This window comes from Cyprinodon tularosa, unplaced genomic scaffold (genome assembly GCF_016077235.1).
Source record: "Cyprinodon tularosa strain WSP-4 unplaced genomic scaffold, ASM1607723v1 ctg323, whole genome shotgun sequence".
Lineage (NCBI taxonomy): Eukaryota > Metazoa > Chordata > Actinopteri > Cyprinodontiformes > Cyprinodontidae > Cyprinodon > Cyprinodon tularosa.
Window position 1 is genome coordinate 982,775 of NW_024039034.1, and position 21,522 is coordinate 1,004,296.

The following is a 21,522-nucleotide window of genomic DNA, read 5'->3' on the forward strand; positions in this document are numbered from 1 at the left end:
CTGACATTAAATAGAAAGGTATTTGCATTAAGTCATTCATACATATATATATATATATATATATATATATATATATATATATATATATATATATATATATATATATATATATATATATATATATATATATATATATATATATATGGGAACTTGAGGGTTCTGCACAGTATCTTTGCTGTTCCTAGAACTGCACATTTCTGGACCGAGATGTCTGATGTATTACCAGGAATCTACTGTAACCACTTGGCGCTCCAAGCAAAATCCAAAATATCATGCATTATTTTAAAGTGAAATTTCTAATCAATTTACTTTAATTTGATGTAAATTTAGTTTTCAGGAAATGATTGCCTATATACGGTGACTAATTCAATACAAAAGCCTGCTTTGAAGTAGTGAGCTGCTCCTGACTTGTTTTTTAAGTCACATACATCAATGCTTTAACATGTTTTGCTTGTGAATTTTGTCTAAATTGTGGAGTATTTTATTCAGCCAACAGGTTTCCCCCTATTTAAAGGCGAGGGACCTAGAGATGTGTCATTCAGTGCAATTAGCGAACCACAGCCTGTTTACTCTGTTCTGTGAGAGTAACCATGTAAATTCTGATCTGCTTCTTGGGAAACTGAACATCTACAGAGTTAAACCCAAACAGTTAAACATAGAAATAATAATTAAGGGATAGAATATCTAAAGTTTTCCCTTCTAGGATATATTTTCCTAAGTTATTTTAAGTGAGCACATATCGATTTACTCATTAATAATACAAAAAGTTAGGACAAATGAGTAACAGATAGCAGTCTCACATATTATCTAAAATAAAGGGTAATTGATGCGGTTGTGGTTGTTGGATTGGTTTCTATTTCAGGTCCTTTATAACCTTGGGAAGACTTTTGTCTTTGCCTAAAACCAAAATCAAACCCAGCATGTCAAGATTTGATGAGCTCTAGTCTTAAGAAGTTTTAAAAAAGCATTTTTTTTTTCTCTACATCACAGAGTGGCTAGTGTCAGGAAGTTATGAGCCACATTTGAAGTAAAAGGCAACAGCTTCTTCTTAAGGTGGTGCCTCCTACAATGCAGGGGATTTCTTAGGCACCAGATGGCGATATGAACCCATTTCAGTCCCCCCTTTTTGACAGTGGAGCAGGTTTAAACATGGTTTATGGTTGTACTGGAACGTTTTGTACTCTGAAAAGAAGAACCAGTCTTTTTTTTTTACTGATTTCCTCTATTTCCATTTTAAATAAAGTTATATCTAAAAGTTGATGTTAGATAGAGTTTAAGGTAAATCTGTGTCTTATTTCAGGTGTAATGGACATGGTGCTTATCCAAAAGCTGTGATAAAATGACTAAGAATGTGCTACCAAATAACAAGGAAAAAGAAAGTTGATGAAGTAGTACTGAAGTAGTACTCAGGAAAAAAAAAAGAACTAAAAACGTTTTACCTTCCTTTCACAATCATCATTATTTTGATCTATTTTGATGACAATTTTTCAGTCTATCACATTAATCAGAAATACATTGCTTTGACCTGCGTGGGTATAATGTGACATGTGTAAAAGGCCAGTGGTTTTGAGAAAAAGAAAAAACACTTAGAGAGCTAGTTTTTATAAAAATATAAGATTTTATTTCCTGCTACACAGTGAAACATGCAACATTTTTGTCACACTTCTCAATAAAAACAGTAAAAAATAAAGTTGACAACATACACTATAGACAGACTTTTAAAGCGCAGAACAAACTGAGATCTTAAATTAAATTAAACTGTACAAATATGTACAACATTTACAAATCAACATGAAAAAGGAATGAAAATACAATCCTTCCAGTCTGTTCTTCTACTTTTTGTTATACAATAGACCTGAATTAGTTACAGTCAACACATTTCCTTTTGTTTACTTTTTTTTCTCAGTGCCATTGCAACCGCGTTCCATGTCTAACCCTAAGCTTAGCGAGCGTCTTTGTTTCCCATCCACTTATAGGACAGGAGCTTTGACCTTTCCTCCACTCTGTAACAACACACACACACACACACATCGACAAGGCTGACATTCAGCCCTGCACTAACACACACTCACACAAGGACACATTCAGACCTGTTTGGACAGTGGAACACTGGCTTGCTGTGGTCGGCATGCTCCCTCTACAGCTGCTAAGAGTTTACAGGTCTGCTCTTTGGACTCAAGGAGAGGCAGGGCTAATTAGACACTTCATTTAGAGAGGAGGTCAGCGTTTAAATATGCTATAAATATGCATAAGGAAAGAAATGGATGGATTCATAACAAGAAAAATAATCTAGATTGGGTGGAAAGCACACAGTAGGTTTGTCATTTAAAAAAATAAAAAGATATAGTGCATAAATCTTTTGGAGCTGCAACGCAGCCCTTTGTCTGAGTCTGTCTGACTGATGTACTTGAGCCATTCAGTCTGTCGGGCTACTTTTTCAATGGGAAAATTACATTTTCAAAAGGCATATATACTGAGCTGCAAATCGAGATGGAGTTCTGTTTGTTTTCAAGTCATAAGCTCGGATTGTCCATCAGTGGCTTATGCCATGTCTCCGATCATCTTCTTGTAATACATTGCTTCGAAGATGTCGTTCTCCCCAGGGCAGTTGTAGTGGCAGGCGCAGGACTTGATGAACATCATGTGTTTCTTCATCACCTGCCCGTCGGGGCACTTGAACTCCATGGGCAGGGTGGTGGTCCTATGTGGGGTGCAGCAGCGGCCGTCCAGGCAGACTCCACAGAACTTTGGCCTGTAGGATTTAGTGGTGGTGCAGCCTGAGATCTCAAATTTCATGGGTTTGGAGACTCTGGGAGTGCGGATGCACTTTTTTCCTTTCTGTAAGGAGGAAATGGGGGTTTAGGGGATGTTGTCGGTGATATACATCATATTGTGTTCTTAAAATTTTTCCAAGAGGCATGTTTTGAACAAAAACTCACCTTAATGCTCTGCTCCAGCTGGGACTCGCATGGCCTCACCATGCACAGCCGAGTCTGTTTCTCAAGCCTGCATTCGTGATTGTCATTGGTGACTCTGGTAGATATGCCAAGTCCGCAGGTCTTAGAGCAGGCACTCCATTCAGTAGTCTGAACCAGGCAGTTCTCCCTCATCATATTAGGATCTGGACCATAGGTCTCCTCCTCTCTGTAAGCTGTAAACAGATGAAGACACACATGATTAGATGACTGCTCTTTGTATATCTTATTTCTGTCTGAAATTGCTTCTTTTTTTTCACTTACCAGCTAAAGCAGAGCCAACAAAGGTGTTCTTTTTAGGAGATTCACAAATCCACTCTTCGCAGCACTTCCCAGGCACTTTGACGCGTTTTGGATTGGGGCAGTCTGGGCTGGGAAGACGGATGTCCATAGAGCAGAGCGGGACACAGCCCACTGCCCCGTCCAGACAGGTGCACTGGTACTTACAGCTGCTCTGGAATGATTCTCCGTTTTTGTACACCATGCCACCAAACACACACGTGGCTCCCTCTCGAGCTGCAGGTACAAAATACAATAAAAAGTTCACAATGTAGTTCCTATTTTCAGGATGTCTGATGTGATGAACAGTGAAGAAGAGTCAAAGGGCTTACCTGTGCACACTCCGATGCGTCTATTAGTGGGGGCTCCACAGTCACAGTAGAGACCCTTGTGGGGGTCACAAACGTCTTTCTCAGTGCAGAGCTCGCCCATCTGTTTGGCACAGACTCTGCAGCAGCCGCATCCATCTAGCACTAGGCTGTCTCCGGGGGGACACTGTGGCGGGGTGGAGGGGCAGGAACACTGGCCACTGCACTCCTGACCTGCAGCCTGGGATCAAAGACACAAGCACAGGTTACTATCATGCTTGGACATTGAAATTTAGAACTGTAACATATATTTAGAAGGTCAACTTTGAAAGCATCATTTATTTGTTTTTGCTTACCAGGTATGAGAAAAAAATGCACAGCGCAGAGAGAAGGATCATCTTCTTCATTCCAGCAGACATTGTTTGTAGTTATTAGTTATAAGTTGAGGTTCTTCCTAAGCCTTCCTGGAGAAAGTCTTCCTTTCGTCTCAGAGTTTGAGCCTGTAAACTTCTGATCAAGTTGATCTCTTGTCAAGCTGCTGCTCCGGTCACAGTCTCTCTGTTTTCCGTTCTTAGTGAAAGCTGGGGTTCAGCTTCAGTAGAGGAGTTGATCTGAGTTCTGACTGCATGCTCAACCTCCCTTTATACTCCCCGGCCCTCGCGTCACGTCACTGGGGGCTGAATGGAGAGCCAGCCCTGGACAAACATGGACATACTTGGCATTCTTTCCTCACTTCCTGACCCCCACTCCAGACATCCCACATTCCTGCTGTCTGAAGGCAAGACTCTGCTGCTCAAGCCAAACAACACCATCTCTCTTAGAGAAGCTTTCATTTCGGATGGGAGGATAAGTCTGGTTTAAAAATCTCAGGACCCCACACTGGGAATTCCTGAAGACTGACTTCACAAACAGGCTGCCAGAACCTATAAATAATACCTTTTATAAAAAGGACAAGAAAAAGGTGGAAAAGATGGTACAGCTCAAAAGTGGAGCCATAAATAACTCTTTATGACAGGAGGAACAGTGTAAAAAAACAACAAGTGGAAGCTTATTAAAATGCATAAGCATGCAATCATAAAATAAACGGTTTGATGTGTAGCAGGTGGTTAAGACTTTAAGACCACAACAGCATTCCAGAACCCTGGCTTCAAAGGTGCACAGACACCGTGGTACTTTAGTAAATGAGCACTAAGCGGTTACAGAAAGGAAATCATTTCAGCCATTAACTTGAGCTGGTTATCTGTCAAGGTGCTCATTCCAGTAAATAGGCATGGAAAAATGGCACTTTATAGGCTTTTTCTTCTGTTCTCATGCGGTCACGTCTGGGAAACTGCTGTAGTCATATGCACGAAGGTTATTATCTCTATATTGTGATCTATTCATCAAATTTTGAGTATTCATTCTTATGATATTTGACCTAGATTTTTTTTTCAGCAGAGAACAATTCAAGAATAGTTTTCCTAAATAAAACTATTGTTTTTATAGGAGTTTCTATGATCCACCTCAGTTCCTCCTGCTTTCCCAAAAGTGGAAACAAGATTTAGTTTGCTGCAGTCTAAATCTTCACCACACAGCGTCACTATAAATCCTGGATATTGTCCCTTTAAGCAACTTTAAAATAAATACAGTCATTTTATTTATTTTTTTGATAAACTGATTATCTAAATCTTTATTTCTGTCCATTTAAGATTCTAATATAATGTTGCTATATTTAGATATATCAATCCTTGTATCTGTCGTGTTTTTTTTATGTTCATTATTCTAGCTCTGGATTACTTTTCATATCTTTTAATATTGCAGTGCTTTTTAAGTGCCTTTAAACTGAACAGTCATACTTTTAAAGTAGACATACGTAGTTTATGGAGTTTTTGTGGCTAGTTAGGTAAATTAATTTTTAAATTATGTAAAAATACATTTCTTTCATGCATTTTTCATTAGATCAAACTCTTCTTGCACAGCCCAAATTATTTGAATCTTGACATTTTAGCAAAGATAAAAGATTCTCATTAATATTCGGATATAGACTTTGACTGGACCATTGTAACCTCTGAATTTGCTTTAATTTAAACCATTTCAGTTTAATGTGTGCCTCTATTCTTTGGTCTACTGGAAGGCAAACTTTTCCTGTAGTTTGTAATATTCTGCAGGCTCTCACAAATTTTGCTTTTCCAGGATTTCCCCGTACTTGGCTCCATCCATCTTCTTGTCACCTCTGACCAGTTCAGCAGGGTCTCTCCACTGAAGAAAAGCATCACTACTGCATGATGCTGTCAACACCATAGTTGCACATGGGATGATGTACTATGGTATATATGTGCTGCTTTATCTTCCAACAGATGTAGATTTAAACAAAGATCAAAACAATTTTATATGACCCAATCTGACCAACTTCTTACACAAACTTGTTTTTTTAAATTTTAACAGTAGCCTATTTATTGCCATGAACACAAGCTTTATGGAGTGCACAACTAATTATTGTGTGGTTGATAGACTCACTCACCTGAGCAGTGGCTCTTTGTAGCTCCTCCAGAGCAAACATGAGGCCTATCAGTTTTAATGGACTGTTGCATTAGGGTAGGCTGTTGTTTAATCTACTTGGAAGCCTTATTATTAACATGCCGGGTGTATTTTGTTTATTTTTCATGGTGCTGTTTGTTTGCTGTTCTGAAACCAAACTCTATTCCCCCACAGTTGAGCTATTTTCATAGCAAGATGACAATGCAAATATGTGGACTTTACCTACTTAGATGTTTAGGTTTGAAGCTGATTGTATACTCTGAATTTACAAGTCATACAACTTTCCATACACTTTAAACTAGAATGAATCTGGCATTAAGTACCATCAGCTTCTGCACTTTTTCTGGTTTTCAGTACAAAACTGACTCTGATTCCCATTTTTATCTAAAATTAATATGAAACTCTGCCAAAGTTAGCTCGACTACTATTTATTGTGCAAACCTTTAAGCTATTGTAGACTATTGAGTTAAAGATAAAAAAAGAATTACATATTCTAGTCTAAACAGTTACTTCCAAAGGAGTATTAAACATCTGAATATCCTGATGTTTTTATTACTTCCTTACTGGGGAATCAGTTTGTCAAGAGTGCTTTGTTTTGACCTGGAACTGAACATTTTATCTCACATCTAGCAGGACATCTTGAATCTGCAGAATGAGCAAGGTTGAAGGGAAATAAGAAATCCTGAGTCAAATAGAGTAAAAGTGCATGCATGCCAGTTGCCACAGGAACAAAGACTACATGCTCTTTGAGTTCTCACCTGCCTAATGAGGTTTAGTCTGTAATGGACTTGAAAAGACCAGGTGTGCCACGTCTCGGGCCAGGATTATTTTACTACATCAGATTCAAAGCAGAGGTTTGCAGGAAAGAACCTAGACAGAGCTTTGTGTATTTTCTTTACCTTTTTTTTTTTTTTTAAGAAAAGGGGGGGATCACACAACGGGCTAGACTGAAACGCTGCGCTGCTCCTGCCCCAGCCAGCAAATCGGAAATGAAAATCTCCCAGAGAAACAAGGAGCTGAAGGAAAAGAATGTAAGAAACAAGCCAGCAGACTGGGTGTTACTAGACAGGAAGTATCCCCATATAAGGACGTCTATGCTTTTCCTAAAAAGGATATGTTCTCTTTCTGTGCTGGCTCAGTACAGTAGAAAACCTCTGGCTGAGCATTTGACCACTGCTTTGAGTGAAAGTGTAGCGTACGTGTGAGGGAGTCCTGTGCGTCTCTAAAGCTTCTAAAATAAAATGTGTGTGTTGCATTTCAGCGCAGCTTTAGGACATGAAGTGATATCTAACGGAAGCAGCTTGATGATGGAACGTGCTCCTGCCACACTGCAAAAAAACACCCAGACATGGCATGGGCTGTTATCTCGCATGTTGAGTAATTTACAGTAGCTGCTGTCAGGCCGTCCATTTATCTTCCACTGCAGGACATTTAAAAAAAAGAGTTTTTAATGAATGTTCTCTCATGGTTTGTTGTTTGTGTTTCGGTTTGTTTTTTGTCACGGTTACCACGTGCATTTTATCTCTCTCACACAATAACAATGACAATGCAAAAAACACAGAAAAAAAACAAACATCTTTGAACAAAGCAACTAAAAAAATAACTTCTCAGAGGCAAAAATACCCCAAGTGCAATGAGATTTAACCCCTCACTCTCTGTTTATTTGCAATTGTACAAAAAAGCCTATTAGGATTTATTAGTATTAACTGATTCTTAAAAAGGTTGACGGTATTTATTTAAATATAAAATGTAAATTATATATAAAATAAGACCTCTGTTGTGCAGAATGCTCCTATCTATTTAAGCACAACCCAGGTGCATCTTATATGATGCTTGGTGTATGTAGAATATGCTCAACAGGCAATACTGGGATACACTATATATGCCACTATGGCTGTGTTGTGGGTTAAAGAGGAGTGCACACTAACAGTTGCATCTGTATCATGTAAAGGACCCACGTTATGCAAAATTCACATTATGAACATTTTCTAAGTGTCATATGTGTCCTGAAGCCTTTGCATGAGGTTTTCAAATGATTAAAACCCTCTCCCCCTCTCTCACACTTTGGGTCCCTGAGCAAGACCCTTAACCTCAGACTGCTCCCCAGGCGCCGCACAATGGCAGCACACTGCTCCCCAAGGGGATGGGTTAAATGCAGAGAGTAAATTTCCCCATGGTGGAACAATGAAAGGGTTTATTTATGTTTTTTCTTTTTTTTTTGTCTTCATCGCCCCTGAGGACTCAAAGGTTGGATTCAGTTTTAGATAAAAATCGACCTGATAATCCTAAAGGATTTCAAAGAAGAGTGCTTCACAACAAGCGGGCTTCTCCACATGCCTTAAGTGGAAGCGTGCGAATTTATACAAACTGTCGGTAAAAAAGTTGGAAAGGAAAAAAGGCCAACACAGACAACCAGTGAAGTTGTATTTTATTGGTTCTTTTTACAAAAAAATATTTAGCTCATTTTTAATAAGTTGTTAGAAGACAGTTGGCTAATTTTTTTCATTAATTTGTTCATTTTACACCAATCCCATAAATTCAGTCTAAAACACATCCTCTTACTACCAATAACAAATAAATATATATATATAAGTACAGAACCATAGCACAGTAGTTCATTTTTTATTATATGTCTTTGAACTGATAAGAAAGACTTTTCTTACAAATGCTCAAATTTTGTTTCACAAGAGAGATCATGTTGGAATGTAAGCTGATTTACTTCAAACCTTAATGTATTGTTGGAATAAATGTATTTTTATAACTAAAGTTCTTTAAGATGACAGCAGCAAATTTACAATTAATTAAATAAGATTAATCAAACTGAAGTTGAGTACAGATTCTGAATCAGCTTTAATGGAACAAATGGCAATACAGGTGCTGGTCATAAAATTAGAATATCATGAAAAAGTAGATTGATTTCAGTAATTCCATTTAAAAAGTGAAACTTGTATATTATATTCATACATTACATACAAACTCATATATTTCAGATGTTTATTTTGTTTAATTTTGATGATTACAAATGACAACAAATGAAAATCTCAAATTCATCATCAGAAAATTAGAATATTGTGAAAAGGTTCAAAATTGATGGCCCCTGGTGCCACACTCTAATCAGCTAATTAACTCAAACCACCTGCAAAAGCCTTTAAATGGTCTTTCAGTCTAGTTCTATAGGCTACAAAATCATGGGGAAGACTGCTGACTTGACAGTTGTCCAAAAGACGACCATCGACACCTTGCACAAGGAGGGCAAGACACAAAAGGTCATCGCTAAAGAGGCTGGCTGTTCACAGAGCTCAGTGTCCAAGCACATTAATAGAGAGGCGAAGGGAAGGAAAAGATGTGGTCGAAAAAAGTGTACAAGCAAGAGAGATAACCGCACCCTGGAGAGGATTGTGAAACAAAACCCATTCAAAAATGTGGGGGAGATTCACAAAGAGTGGACTGCAGCTGGAGTGAGTGCTTCAAGAACCACCACACACAGACGTATGAAAGACATGGGTTTCTGCTGTCGCATTCCTTGTGTCAAGCCACTCTTGAACCACAGACAGCGTCAGAAGCGTCTTGCCTGGGCTAAAGAGAAACAGGACTGGACTGCTGGTGAGTGGTCCAAAGTCATGTTCTCTGATGAAAGTAAATTTTGCATTTCCTTTGGAAATCAAGGTCCCAGAGTCTGGAGGAAAAGAAGAGAGGCACTTCATCCACGTTGCTTGAAGTCCAGTGTAAAGTTTCCACAGTCAGTGATGGTTTGGGGTGCCATGTCATCTGCTGGTGTTGGTCCATTGTGTTTTCTGAGGTCCAGGGTCAACGCAGCCACATACCAGGAAGTTTTAGAGCACTTCATGCTTCCTGCAGCTGACCAACTTTTTGGAGATGCAGATTTCATTTTCCAACAGGACTTGGCACCTGCACACAGTGCCAAAGCTACCAGTACCTGGTTGAAGGACCATGGTATCCCTGTTCTTAATTGGCCAGCAAACTCTCCTGACCTTAACCCCATAGAAAATCTATGGGGTATTGTGAAGAAGAAGATGCAATACACCAGACCCAACAATTCAGAAGAGCTAAAAGCCACTATTAGAGCAACCTGGGTTATCATAACACCTGAGCAGTGCCACAGACTGATCGACTCCATGCCACGCCGCATTGCTGCAGTAATACAGGCCAAAGGAGGCCCAACTAAATACTGAGTGCTGTACATGCTCATACTTTTCATGTTCATACTTTTCAGTTGGCCAACATTTCTATAAATCCTTTGTTTTTATTGGTCTTCAGTAATATTCTAATTTTCTGATATGATGAATTTGAGATTTTCATTTGTTGTCATTTGTAATCATCAAAATTAAACAAAATAAACATCTGAAATATATGAGTTTGTATGTAATGTATGAATATAATATACAAGTTTCACTTTTTAAATGGAATTACTGAAATCAATCTACTTTTTCATGATATTCTAATTTTATGACCAGCACCTGTATATTCTACTTTAAGTGCTCACAGTGTACAGACATGAAGTATAAATGTAAAAACTTAGAAGGAAAGAAGAGTTGATATTTAAGGAGCAGAATGAACATGTGTATTTTTCTAGCTTACTATTAAGGTAGAAGGTCTTCTATCTGTTCATCAAAGAGACAGTCTGTTTTAAAGAAAACTGTCTGCAGTTGTTGTATTGATGATATTGTACAGATGGCTCATTCACCTACATGAAAAGGACAGGTTCAAAATGACCAAAGCTGGCTGGTAACAACTGAGTTTTCACATTTTTCAATTTGCATTCTTGATTTTTGTCATGATTTTGCTTGCACACTGACTGTCTAAGCACTGCCTGTAAAACTAACAGAATTCCTGTGCTAAATATTGTATGACTAGATGTATCCCCTCTGTTTTGCAGATGTGATTGTGTGGATAGGATGGTTGAGGTGGCCAAAAGAAACACCGGGCTCTGTGTGAGGTAGAGTCGGATATGTTAGGGCTAAGTATAGATGGAGGTATTTGTCTAAAAGAGTTGCTTCAGCTTTAAATCAGTACTAGACGTCTGGTGGTGATATAATGGTAGTCTGCTCAACTTTATACTTGTTGGCATCAGTATTCTCAAGAAGTAAACGATCTGATCTGTTGTACTTGATAAATGAGTCATTCTGTGTTGGGTGACGTTTTATCTCCACATTTAACGGACTACCAGATACATCTGTAACAACCAGTAAAACACACAATGGTGGCAGCTTTGGAGAAGCCGGCCCCTTGTAAATGAAAAAAACATACAGACCAAGAGCTAACGTTAAAATCAAACATTGTAATTCCAAACCTTAAAGTTTTAATTCTGGAAATGCTCCCTTGAACAGTTAAATAAATCCATGGGATAGGCATGGAAGGTTACGTTGTGTAAAACATGTAGAAACTGGTCTGCACAAGTTTACAACCTGCCATCCAAAGAACCTACCTATATGGACTAAAGGGCATTTTTATATGTACGTCATGGTAGATCAACTAGCTAGAACAGGACCTCTGTGTTATCTTTAGACCTGCTTTAACTGTTAGTGTAATAGATCAATAAGATGCCTAAAAGGCTACTGATTTGATCAATATTATTTTGTGCAGTTATTGTTGAACAGATTTATTTGCTGCACCTTCATAATCATATCACATTGGGGGGCACTTGAGAAGGCAACAATGTTATGTTCAAGAAACCAGTTTAAAATGATGTACTGTAATACGGTGCACTATCGAGCTGGAAGTAGCATTAGAAGATAGATACACTGTGGTCATAAAGATCCAAAGGTCTGCAAGGTTGTATTTGAACAATGATTCATTGGTACTACAGTAAGTGACCCAAAGTATGGAAAGAAAATATCTGATCACCATTTCACCACTAGTCAGAACTCCTAATCGAAGGCAGGATGGATCCATATTTCGGTGTGTTCTGTCATCTGAATGTTGCAACTTTGGATAAGTTAGCATTTTTCTCATTTCTAAATGTTCCTTTTTGGTCAACTTGTTTGAATTTAAGCATCCTTTCCTAACCCTCACTGATGGAATGAAATTATTATTATTTTTTTTGCAGTATGATTCTTTGTTTCTGGTCGTTGTAAAACATACTGTTACCTCTCTATTATCTATTATATTAGATTAGATTAGATTTTTAATACTGTATTTACATACAAACTCTCTTCAAAGTAACTAATTAACTATATTCTATTAGTGGGTAACAACTAATTCAATCATCTCCACTCTGATAATTGGCTTGAATTTCATCAAGATGTCTAAATGTATAGAGTTACTTTGATGGAATTGGGTTTAATCCCTCTCAAAGTATCAATCAGTACTGGAATATATTATATTGATTTAACTTTCATTGTCTGATAAGCTTATAATCCTTGGCACCTGCATACAAACTAAGAGTAAAAACTGAGAGATTGAATCCTAAATTAGACCTCAGGTCACCATTACATCTGAGATCATATGACTCAGACAGTATTTACAGGCCCAGGCCTGTCTCCTATCCTGGTCCAGATATACACAAGTTACTACCCTCCAGTTATAGCCTCATCACATTCATGCCCATTCATAGTTCCTGTGTGACATCACAAGACCACTAAAGCAAACCAGCTGGGGTTTTCCACCTTTTAGACCGACTTTGTCTCTCACAACAACACCTTCCTCATTTAGTCTCACTTTAGGAGTCAGAAAGTGGAAACTACACGGCACTCCATGGATCGTGGCGTCAAACTCCACGGTGACGTTACAGAGCGAGTCTCTGTGCTTCTTGTGGGCCATCCCGTCACTGTTTCCATGATTCCCAAACACTGCCTGCAGTCAGTGGAGGTGTAGTCATACCCTCCTGTGATTTCACAGCTCTGCAGGAAGGAAAAAAAATCAAAAATAAAATCTGAAACAAACATTTTATTTCAACTTTATTATTATATTTTAATAATAGCTTTGTTTTATTTAATTCACATTTCCTATTCAAGCTTCCTATTATTTAAATACAATTACTCTCTCAGTCACTACTTTAAAAGGTCCATCCACAGTAATGCAGACCAATGCATCCTTCATGAAAAGTAAGATCTGTTTCTGCTGATTCAGCTCCGCTAACTCTCTAAATATACATTACATAAATGTACAATCTGTGTATGCAGAGGTATATCTCAGACATGCAAACCTGGTGGGTTTTTCCCAAACCAGCTCCACATTTGAAGCCTAACTTGTGTTGCCTACATTTGGCTGAATTAAACTGAATTCCATTAGTGGTTGCTGGCAAGCTATTTGAAGAATGTTCCATGGCTTTAACTTCAAACAAGCCATCTATATACCACTGTGCAAACTGAACATGAGACCCAGAGCTCAAAATGATTTTCCTGCCTGCATATTTTTTCCCACTTTGAACTTTTTTTTTTTTTTTTTTTTTACTTTAGAGTGGAAGGCTTCGCGACTGCAAGCAGCAGAGAAGTCCCTTAAACTTTCTATTCTATTTATCCATGTATTAGGCCCTTTACATTTACTAACTTAAGTTATGACTAAAAGAATGCAGAATACGATCCTGCTAAGGAAGGCCAAGCTTATAACATTCCAGTATCATTTGTAATATTTGTGTCTGATCGGTGAAGCAAAACAGGCAAATCACAGAAAGTCTGGGAAAGTGAACAGTTGCTTACTTTTACAGTTTGAAGCCAGTCTGCAAAAACAGTTGAAGGGGGGAAAGTCTTAAATGTTTTGGATGGCGATCTGTGGACATTTAACAATGAAGGAGGCATAAGCCAGTTTCTGACAGATGAAAGGGTTGGAGGCTGATGGAAATTTTCTGAGGTTCATCCGTGAAGAGACAAGCAGTGGAAACTAATAACGGATTTGGAGCCTGTGGTGATCTATTGAGATTTAACAATGGGGTTGGTGGGCAGATGAACTGTGAAGATGGAAAGTGTGCCTATTTAAAGCACAGAGCAGTGGAAAATGTTGAGCCTGGAAACACGCATGAGACCTAAACTTTTTCACGCACAGCCTGAACAAAATAGCTGGGCTTAGTATTACTTTGGGTAATGGGCTGAGATATGATGTATTTTTGATGTCAGATGGGTTTTGTTTGATGGTGGATAGCTGTTTTCAGTAAAAAAATTCTTCTTAATCGTTTTGTTATGGTAAAGTCAAAGGGATATCAGTTTCACTACCTCTGGACAAATCGTTTTCAACTGGTTGTAAAGGAAAAATCACAGGTGGAAACTTGCAAAAGCTAAAAGCCAGGAAACATCTGTACGGATATAACGAGAAGAGCTGACCGGTGGCTGAAATTTCAAAAACAGAAAGAGAAAGTGGGAAAACTATCTATTTATATAGCAGTCATGGAAGATGTTTAGACTAGAAACACTGATGAGAATTAGGGGCCGTAGCTCTTTCAACAAACAAGAGAAGCTCATCCCGGCTGCAGATTTACCGCCACACACAGAGGTACGGAAGTCAGGTGGTCTTTACCAAAACACATCTACATGTGGGTCTCTGACAGCCTGTGCTCTGTTTCTGTGACCTCTCAGCTGGAAGTCAAAGAGGGTTTCTAATTTTGAACATTCTCCACACATTTACCCTGCAAGTTTCCTCCTTTGGACCTCCCATTGAACATAATAGGTCAGCAATCTTTCCAACTTAAGAAGCAGTCAGTGATGATAAGTATAAAAACAAAAAAGACAATGTGTACAGTTTTAGAATCACAAAGTGCCTGTGACCCTTAAAATGGCCTCAACTTTACATATGACATCCTTTTATACAGCCCAGCCCGCACACAGAGCTCCACACAGGTTGCTTAATGTATTTATTTAACAACATTTATTATAATAAAAAAAATCATATATCGCTTTTAGTCCGAAGTAAATAAACAGTAAACAGTCCTACCTAACAGATGGAATTCTTTACAATTTATCTGTTAAAACAACAGAGTCAGAAACTTAGAGAGCATCTTTCCTTTATTTGTTAATCCAATCTGCTGGCTTTTGGGCTATGAGAGAAAAAAAAACATCTGGAGCAAACCGGTACTGTAACCTGCAACTGTCAAATTCAAATTTAAAACCCTTGATTTTTAAGGATTTTGTCTTTTTACAACCCTCTACTTGTTTAAAGTTGAGGAAAATATATATAAAGCAGTATGTGCACTTTTTATCCCATCCCCTCTGGTAGCAGAACATTTTTTAGTTGATCAATACATAAATCTAACTTTTGTTGAAAAACATCAAGAAAAAAAAAGGCACTGTTAAAAGAAAGCCATACAAAAACATTCTAGCAATATGCAGCAAGTGCAATACGTGACAAGGAGCAAATTGTTCAGATTAGATTGAAATTCAACTAACTGGCCTGGATGCAAAACCGTGTGGTAGAAAGCTAACTCTGCAAGCTACCCTGAAAACACACCTTAAACACAAACTCACATGACCAGACATGGTGGCGGCAGCTTCATGCTTTGGGGATGCTTATCTTAATGGATTCAGGGGGCAGGAAAGCTGGTCAGTCTTGATGCAAAGAAAGATTGAGCTAACTACAGGGTAACGCTTGTTAAAAACCCTGTCAAAGACATTAGCATGGGTCAAAGGTTGACTATTCATCAGGGCAGAACCCATTAACATATGGAGCAGCAGTTAAATGCTTTAAAAAAACATGTTCATGTGTTTGACTCATCCAGTTCACATTTAAATTAAGCTGGGGAGCTATTGCAAAATTTGAAATGCTCTAGAGTTATGTTGGAAAGAAAATCTGCAAAAAACATGGTCTCTAAATGTGCAAAGCTAGTACAGATACACCAAAAGGCTTGCAGCTGTAATTGTAATAAAAGGCCACTGCATGGAGTATTGATTCAGAGGCTGAAAACATATTTAGAAAGCACATTTTAGATGTTATTTGTAAAAAAAAAAAAAAAAAAAAATAGACAATAGACATGTATTATTTGTAAAAATAAAAAAAACTATATTTTTTTTACTTCTCCCATTTGTCACCAAACGTAATTCATTCTACATTTAATGTGTTGTGACTTTCAGATATGAGCCTATTAATGTAAACACACACACACCAGCTTTTTTACTGCAGGAATGTCAGTTCCTTCACATTAACTGGGCACACGACTGCATACCTCAACTAATTAGCTTCCTGTAAAAACTCTGGGTGAAAACATCGGCTTTAATCACACGCTGGGGCTTCGTCTCATTCACTGCCAAGGTAAATGTACTCCCAGCAGCGAAAAAAACAGGCCGGGTTTCTGCTTCCCGGACAGGTGTTTCTCTCCGTGATGTGCCACAGTCTAGGTCAAAATGCTACCTTAACATTCCTCAACATCAAATAGAGCCTGGGCGTTTTTCTGTCATTACAAGTCTCAAAGGATTTCTTTTAAATCAAAATATTTTTTTCCTTATAACTATGGGTGCAACTGAGATGTCAAATTGTGTTTTTTAAGAGGACATGTTTACTGTCTGTTTTAGGGGATGGTTATTTACCGGTCTACCATGGGAGAGCTGTGGTTTCTTGCAGATTCATGCAAACTTCTTGTATTTTCCATTCGTTGCAGTTTGTTTGCAGTCACTCTGCAAACAGCATTAAAGCAATCTGACTTTTTGACCAGTTTCTGTTTTATAAATTCTTGTTAAAAACACCAGCTGTTTATCTGCTTCTGCACCCAGAACTCTGTAAATGACTCCATTCACTTTTTAAGATTTTAAAATAAATGTTCTTAATGAGCCACAATGTTAAAAAATAATATTTAATAATATTCATTTTACCATGAATTAATTTACCAACAGTTAATTTGTGGGCCGCACAGTGATGTAGCCCTGCTGATTTGCAAAAAGGTCCTTGGTTCAATTCTAAGCCTAGGATATACTGTATCTGCATGGACTTTGCATATTCTCTCTGGGATCACTGGCTCACCCCCACTCTAAAACATGATTGTTAGGTTAATTGATGTCACTAAATTCCCCTTAAGCCTCTACATGTTTGTATTTCTTTGACCTGTGATAGTCATGTGACCTTTCCAAGGTGTACATATGCTATCTACCTATAGATTGCTCAAGATAGATACCAGCCCCACTGTAATAATTGCAGAATATGTAATTGTGTTGCAGTAAGTGAGTAAATCATTTTAATTGTTGGGGTAAAACTCTATCAGATCCCAAACGTGTGATCTTGAAAGCCTTATGAGAATATTTCTGTTGAAGTTTTCTATCTTCTCTATCTTCTGAATAAAAGCGTTACCACACTTGTGAAATGCACTCTTCTTCAGAGATTTTAGATCGATTATAGGCACAAGGAAAGAAAAAGAGTTATTCAATCTTTCATTTAAATTATGAATACACTGATGTTTTGTCTATAACAGTTGTCTAATGTACACAAATGTCAACTATTGAATAATCTCAATTGTGTTCACTTTTGATGGGTCCTCCACCTGAGTGGGTGGAGAAAACCCATCCATAAATGATTAGAAGATGTAAACTCTATACAGAAAGCCCAGAATTAGCCATATTGGTATTGGTTGTAAGCTAAAGCTCTTGAACATCCACTGAATGAACCAGTGTTTTAAAAAAAATAGCTCCTTGGGGATTTACAATCAGTTCCGGAGCTCTGGAGTAATTTGAATTATGAGATACATTTTTAAGAGAGCACACACCAAGTTTAAATCCATGACTCAACTTCAGAACTCGACATTCCTCTTAATGCAGCTCATATATTTTTGTTAGCTTTCTTGGTCAGCAGCCATGTCTGTTCAACACCAGCAGCTTCATTTGCAAGACATCATTGCTGTTATAAAACTGTAGCTGATACAAGCCTGACATCATTTTTTGGGAAAATGCTGCGAGACTTAACCTCTCCAGAGTTGGAGTAGATGAATAAACACAGGGTGAAAAGATCCAGACAGCATTTAAATGAATCTGTTCTTCATATAAACATTTATTGATGCCTCTTCATGATGTCTTCTTGCCCGGGGTCAAGCTGATTAACTTTATGGTACTTATTACAAGGTTTTCCGTTCTTCTGTTATGTAAACTCCTGTTTTCCATTATGTAATCCAATGCAAACATATTCAGACAGCTGCATAACTAATAACATTATTTGTGTATGTGGCTAAGCTATGAAACCAGCTCACATATTTAACAACGTATTCTGGCACAAACAGCAGAAAAGGGGAACTCTCCAAAACAGGAACATGATGTTCAAGCCACAAAACCTCTTACTGGCGAGGTTTGCCATGAGGGCATCTCACCAACTGCTGTGCTTTTGGCTTTACCCTGGAAACCTGGTCAGACATTCTGGCATTAACCCGAGCATCTGTGTGATCCTAAGAGAGAGAACGAACATTAGCTCAAAGTCAACACTAGAGGGGTTTGTTACTGCTGAACACAGCAGAAGGAAACTGTTTTCAGATGACTAATGTAGTGTGCAAAAGGTGAAAGATAAGTTCAGGGGCTGCTCATACTCGACAAACAGCTGTAAAAATATTACTGTATAAGATCAGTGTACACAAAGGTGTGTTTAGTAAAATAAAGTAGAGGAGGATTGCTAGTGATGATGGTGAAAGTCGATTTTCCCTGACTTGTGGTCTTGCTGTTAACACCGGAGATCAAATTGTTCCCAAAAAGCTCTTAAAAGGATTTTGCTATTCTGCACAGAAATGATTTGGCCAGGGGTTTCCATCTGAACTAATTGCTTCCAGATATGAAGTTTCTGCACAGTGGTTTACAGGACCCCTCCCTGTCTGTCTGCACCTCTGGAACCATAGGACCATTTGCCATCTGTCTGGAGCTGCAAGGTCAGACTGAAGTCTACACCTTTTTCCCCGCATATTTGTGGGAGGTGTCTCTCACTCTGGTCACGATCACATCTCCTTTCAGTGTCTATGTAACTATAAACCTGTAGATCAAAGTTAGCATAGCCCCAATCTCACCTTTTCCTAAAATATAACAACTCTACATTTGTTGAAAATGTCAAAAATAAGCTGGATAAGTTTGCCAGGGTGTCACATGAAATTCACTAACAAAGAAGACAATCTGTCTCCCCAAGATAAATGATGGGAAAAAGTCCAACTGTTTACTCTGCTATCTGAGTTTACCCTACAGCAATGCAGTCTCTCTTAGAGAACTGACAGTGGAAAATATCTTCCCATCATCCACATCCTCTTCACAACAACATGGATTATTCCAAATCCGGAAGAGTCGAAGGTGAATTCCTCGCTAAAGTGAGGAGGAAGTGATGACGCAGGAAAGGGTCATCACTCAGCTAGCTGTCGAAGCACCAGCAGACAATATTAAGTTTCACACATTTCTCCTACCTGCGTCTGCACAGACAAGAAACATGCTATCCACCTAAGTGAATCAGGGAATCTTCTTATAGCAATTAATTCACAATGTGGAGAATTTGTCAATCAAGTTTGACAATAGGTTGACAATTTGTGATAATGCTTTAGATTGGTTACCTTTAAAAAAATCTTATGACTGCTCTGAATTGAAATAAATTATAACTGAGCTGTAAATGATTAAGATAACTACCTGTTGTATGACTCTTCTTCTGGTATGTAACACAGAGAATAAAGAACAAACCCTTAAACAGTCTCCACAGCTGACCCAATCTATCATACATGCATAGCAAAAAATCATGAAGTACAGCTATTTGATCGGTTTCTTTTAGCCTAACATATGGTGTTAATTAACTTAGTGACTTGTAACCTATGTCAGAAATAACTCAATAAAAAAAAGATGGACATTCTTTAATTACCTTTGCAACCTTATATGATGGTGAATCAGATAATAGAGAAGAAAATAGTGAAATATGAAGCCTTAAGAATATTCCAAGGAGGGCAGAATTCAAAGATGATGGAAACATAACAGAGAACCTATAATATAAAAAAATACCTACTGTAAGCCCATATCACCTGAACCAAGGTTGGACACTGACATCAGCTGACATTATGTGTTTCGCACAGCAGCTACTCTACAACCAAGATCCTGAAACATTACAGATTTAGAGCGTAAGGCAGACACCCTGTCTACTTTTATGGGTTGGCTTAAAACGTTCCTGTTTGATAAAGCTTAGGGTTACAGTGGCTTAAGTTATCCTAACTATCTCTATAGTTATGCTGCTATAGGCTTAGACCGTTAAAGGACATAGGAACCTCTTTTTCATCATTCTGCTTCATTCTCTCTCTATTCTCCCACTCTGTTGAATTTGATAGTTCAATCTCTAACGTTATGCTCTCTCATCGTTTCTCATAGTAGCTTTTTCTGGTCTGGGCCTGTTTGCCTGTGACACCATCCTGGAGAGAAATATCAGCTGTGCTGCTGCCATCAACACCTTTGTTTATAGATTTTAAACCTTGGCCTTTTTTTCAGCATAGTCCTGTTTCTCTGACTGTGACTGGCTGGATGTGCTCTCTTCATCCTCTGACATGGGAGCTGGCTCGGAGCTCGTCTGCCTGGCTGTGTGTTTCCTGGGCGGGGCCGCCTGTGGAGCTGGTTGACAGTTGGCTTTTGTATCTCTGCTTTTTTCTGTATGTCTGCTTCTGTCTCCTTGAACCTCAGTTGGCCTCGGCAGATGGCCAGTCACACTGAGTCTGGTTCTGCTGGAGTTTTTCCTCTCCACTGTCACTTTAAGCATACTTGGTGAGGGATTGCATTCTAGTCAACGAGTTTTTTTTTTTTTTTTTGAATAAGTTTATTCTGGTGATGAGTAGCTTTTAATTCACTTTGATGTTTAATTCATGTTTCAGTTATTTACATGTTGCACAGCACAATAAACTTTAAATTTAATTTGAGGATAATTGTCTAATCTGTTTCTGCAGTGCCAAAGCATAGTTTTTGCATTGTGAAGAGAAAAAAATCACAATGTTAACCCCTCAAATCTTAGCAAAACTTTGCATTTTTTTTCTATTTGTGCCCTGTTTTTAAAATAGGAAATAATACATAATCAAAAAATAAATAAATAAATAAACATTTAAATTAAATGTTTCTTAATAAGGTAGTTAGCTGTATTTTAAATTCGAACGGCTATTCCCACAGCAGAGCTGTGGTTATAGAGTAGAGGATTGTGGTTGTCTTAAATGGGCTTCTTGTTTAATCGATTTCTGTATTCGCCCTCACACTAATCTTCCTCTCGGTTATATCTGTGCTTGTTACATTTCATATTTAAATACTATTGGTGGTTTCTTTTATTAAAATGTGAAAGGGGTGACATATACTATCCATCAGTTTTCCGGCACACTTATCCCTGCTGGGGTCATGTGATGCTGGTGCTTATCTTCAGCTGTCAACGGGTGAGAGGCGGGGTACACCCTGGACAGGTCGCCAGTATCTCGCAGGGAAACACAGAGACAACCAGAACAACAACCACTCACGCACACAATCACACCTAAGGAGAATTTAGAGAAGCCATTGACCTAACAGTCGTGTTTTTTGACTGTAGAAGGAACCTGGAATACCCGGGGA

At 38.2% G+C, this 21,522-nt stretch overlaps 1 protein-coding gene across 1 annotated transcript; it reads right to left on the bottom strand.

Moving 5' to 3' along the window:
* Window positions 1-1,598: 1,598 nt before the first annotated feature.
* Window positions 1,599-4,184, bottom strand: LOC119788691 (CCN family member 2-like). Its single transcript, XM_038293283.1, has 5 exons — window positions 3,919-4,184; window positions 3,587-3,803; window positions 3,240-3,491; window positions 2,940-3,151; window positions 1,599-2,838 (listed from the first exon to the last, which is right to left on the bottom strand). Exons 1-5 carry the CDS (start codon window positions 3,979-3,981, stop codon window positions 2,542-2,544), a joined length of 1,041 nt encoding a protein of 346 aa, XP_038149211.1. The 5' UTR covers window positions 3,982-4,184; the 3' UTR covers window positions 1,599-2,541.
* Window positions 4,185-21,522: the final 17,338 nt, after the last annotated feature.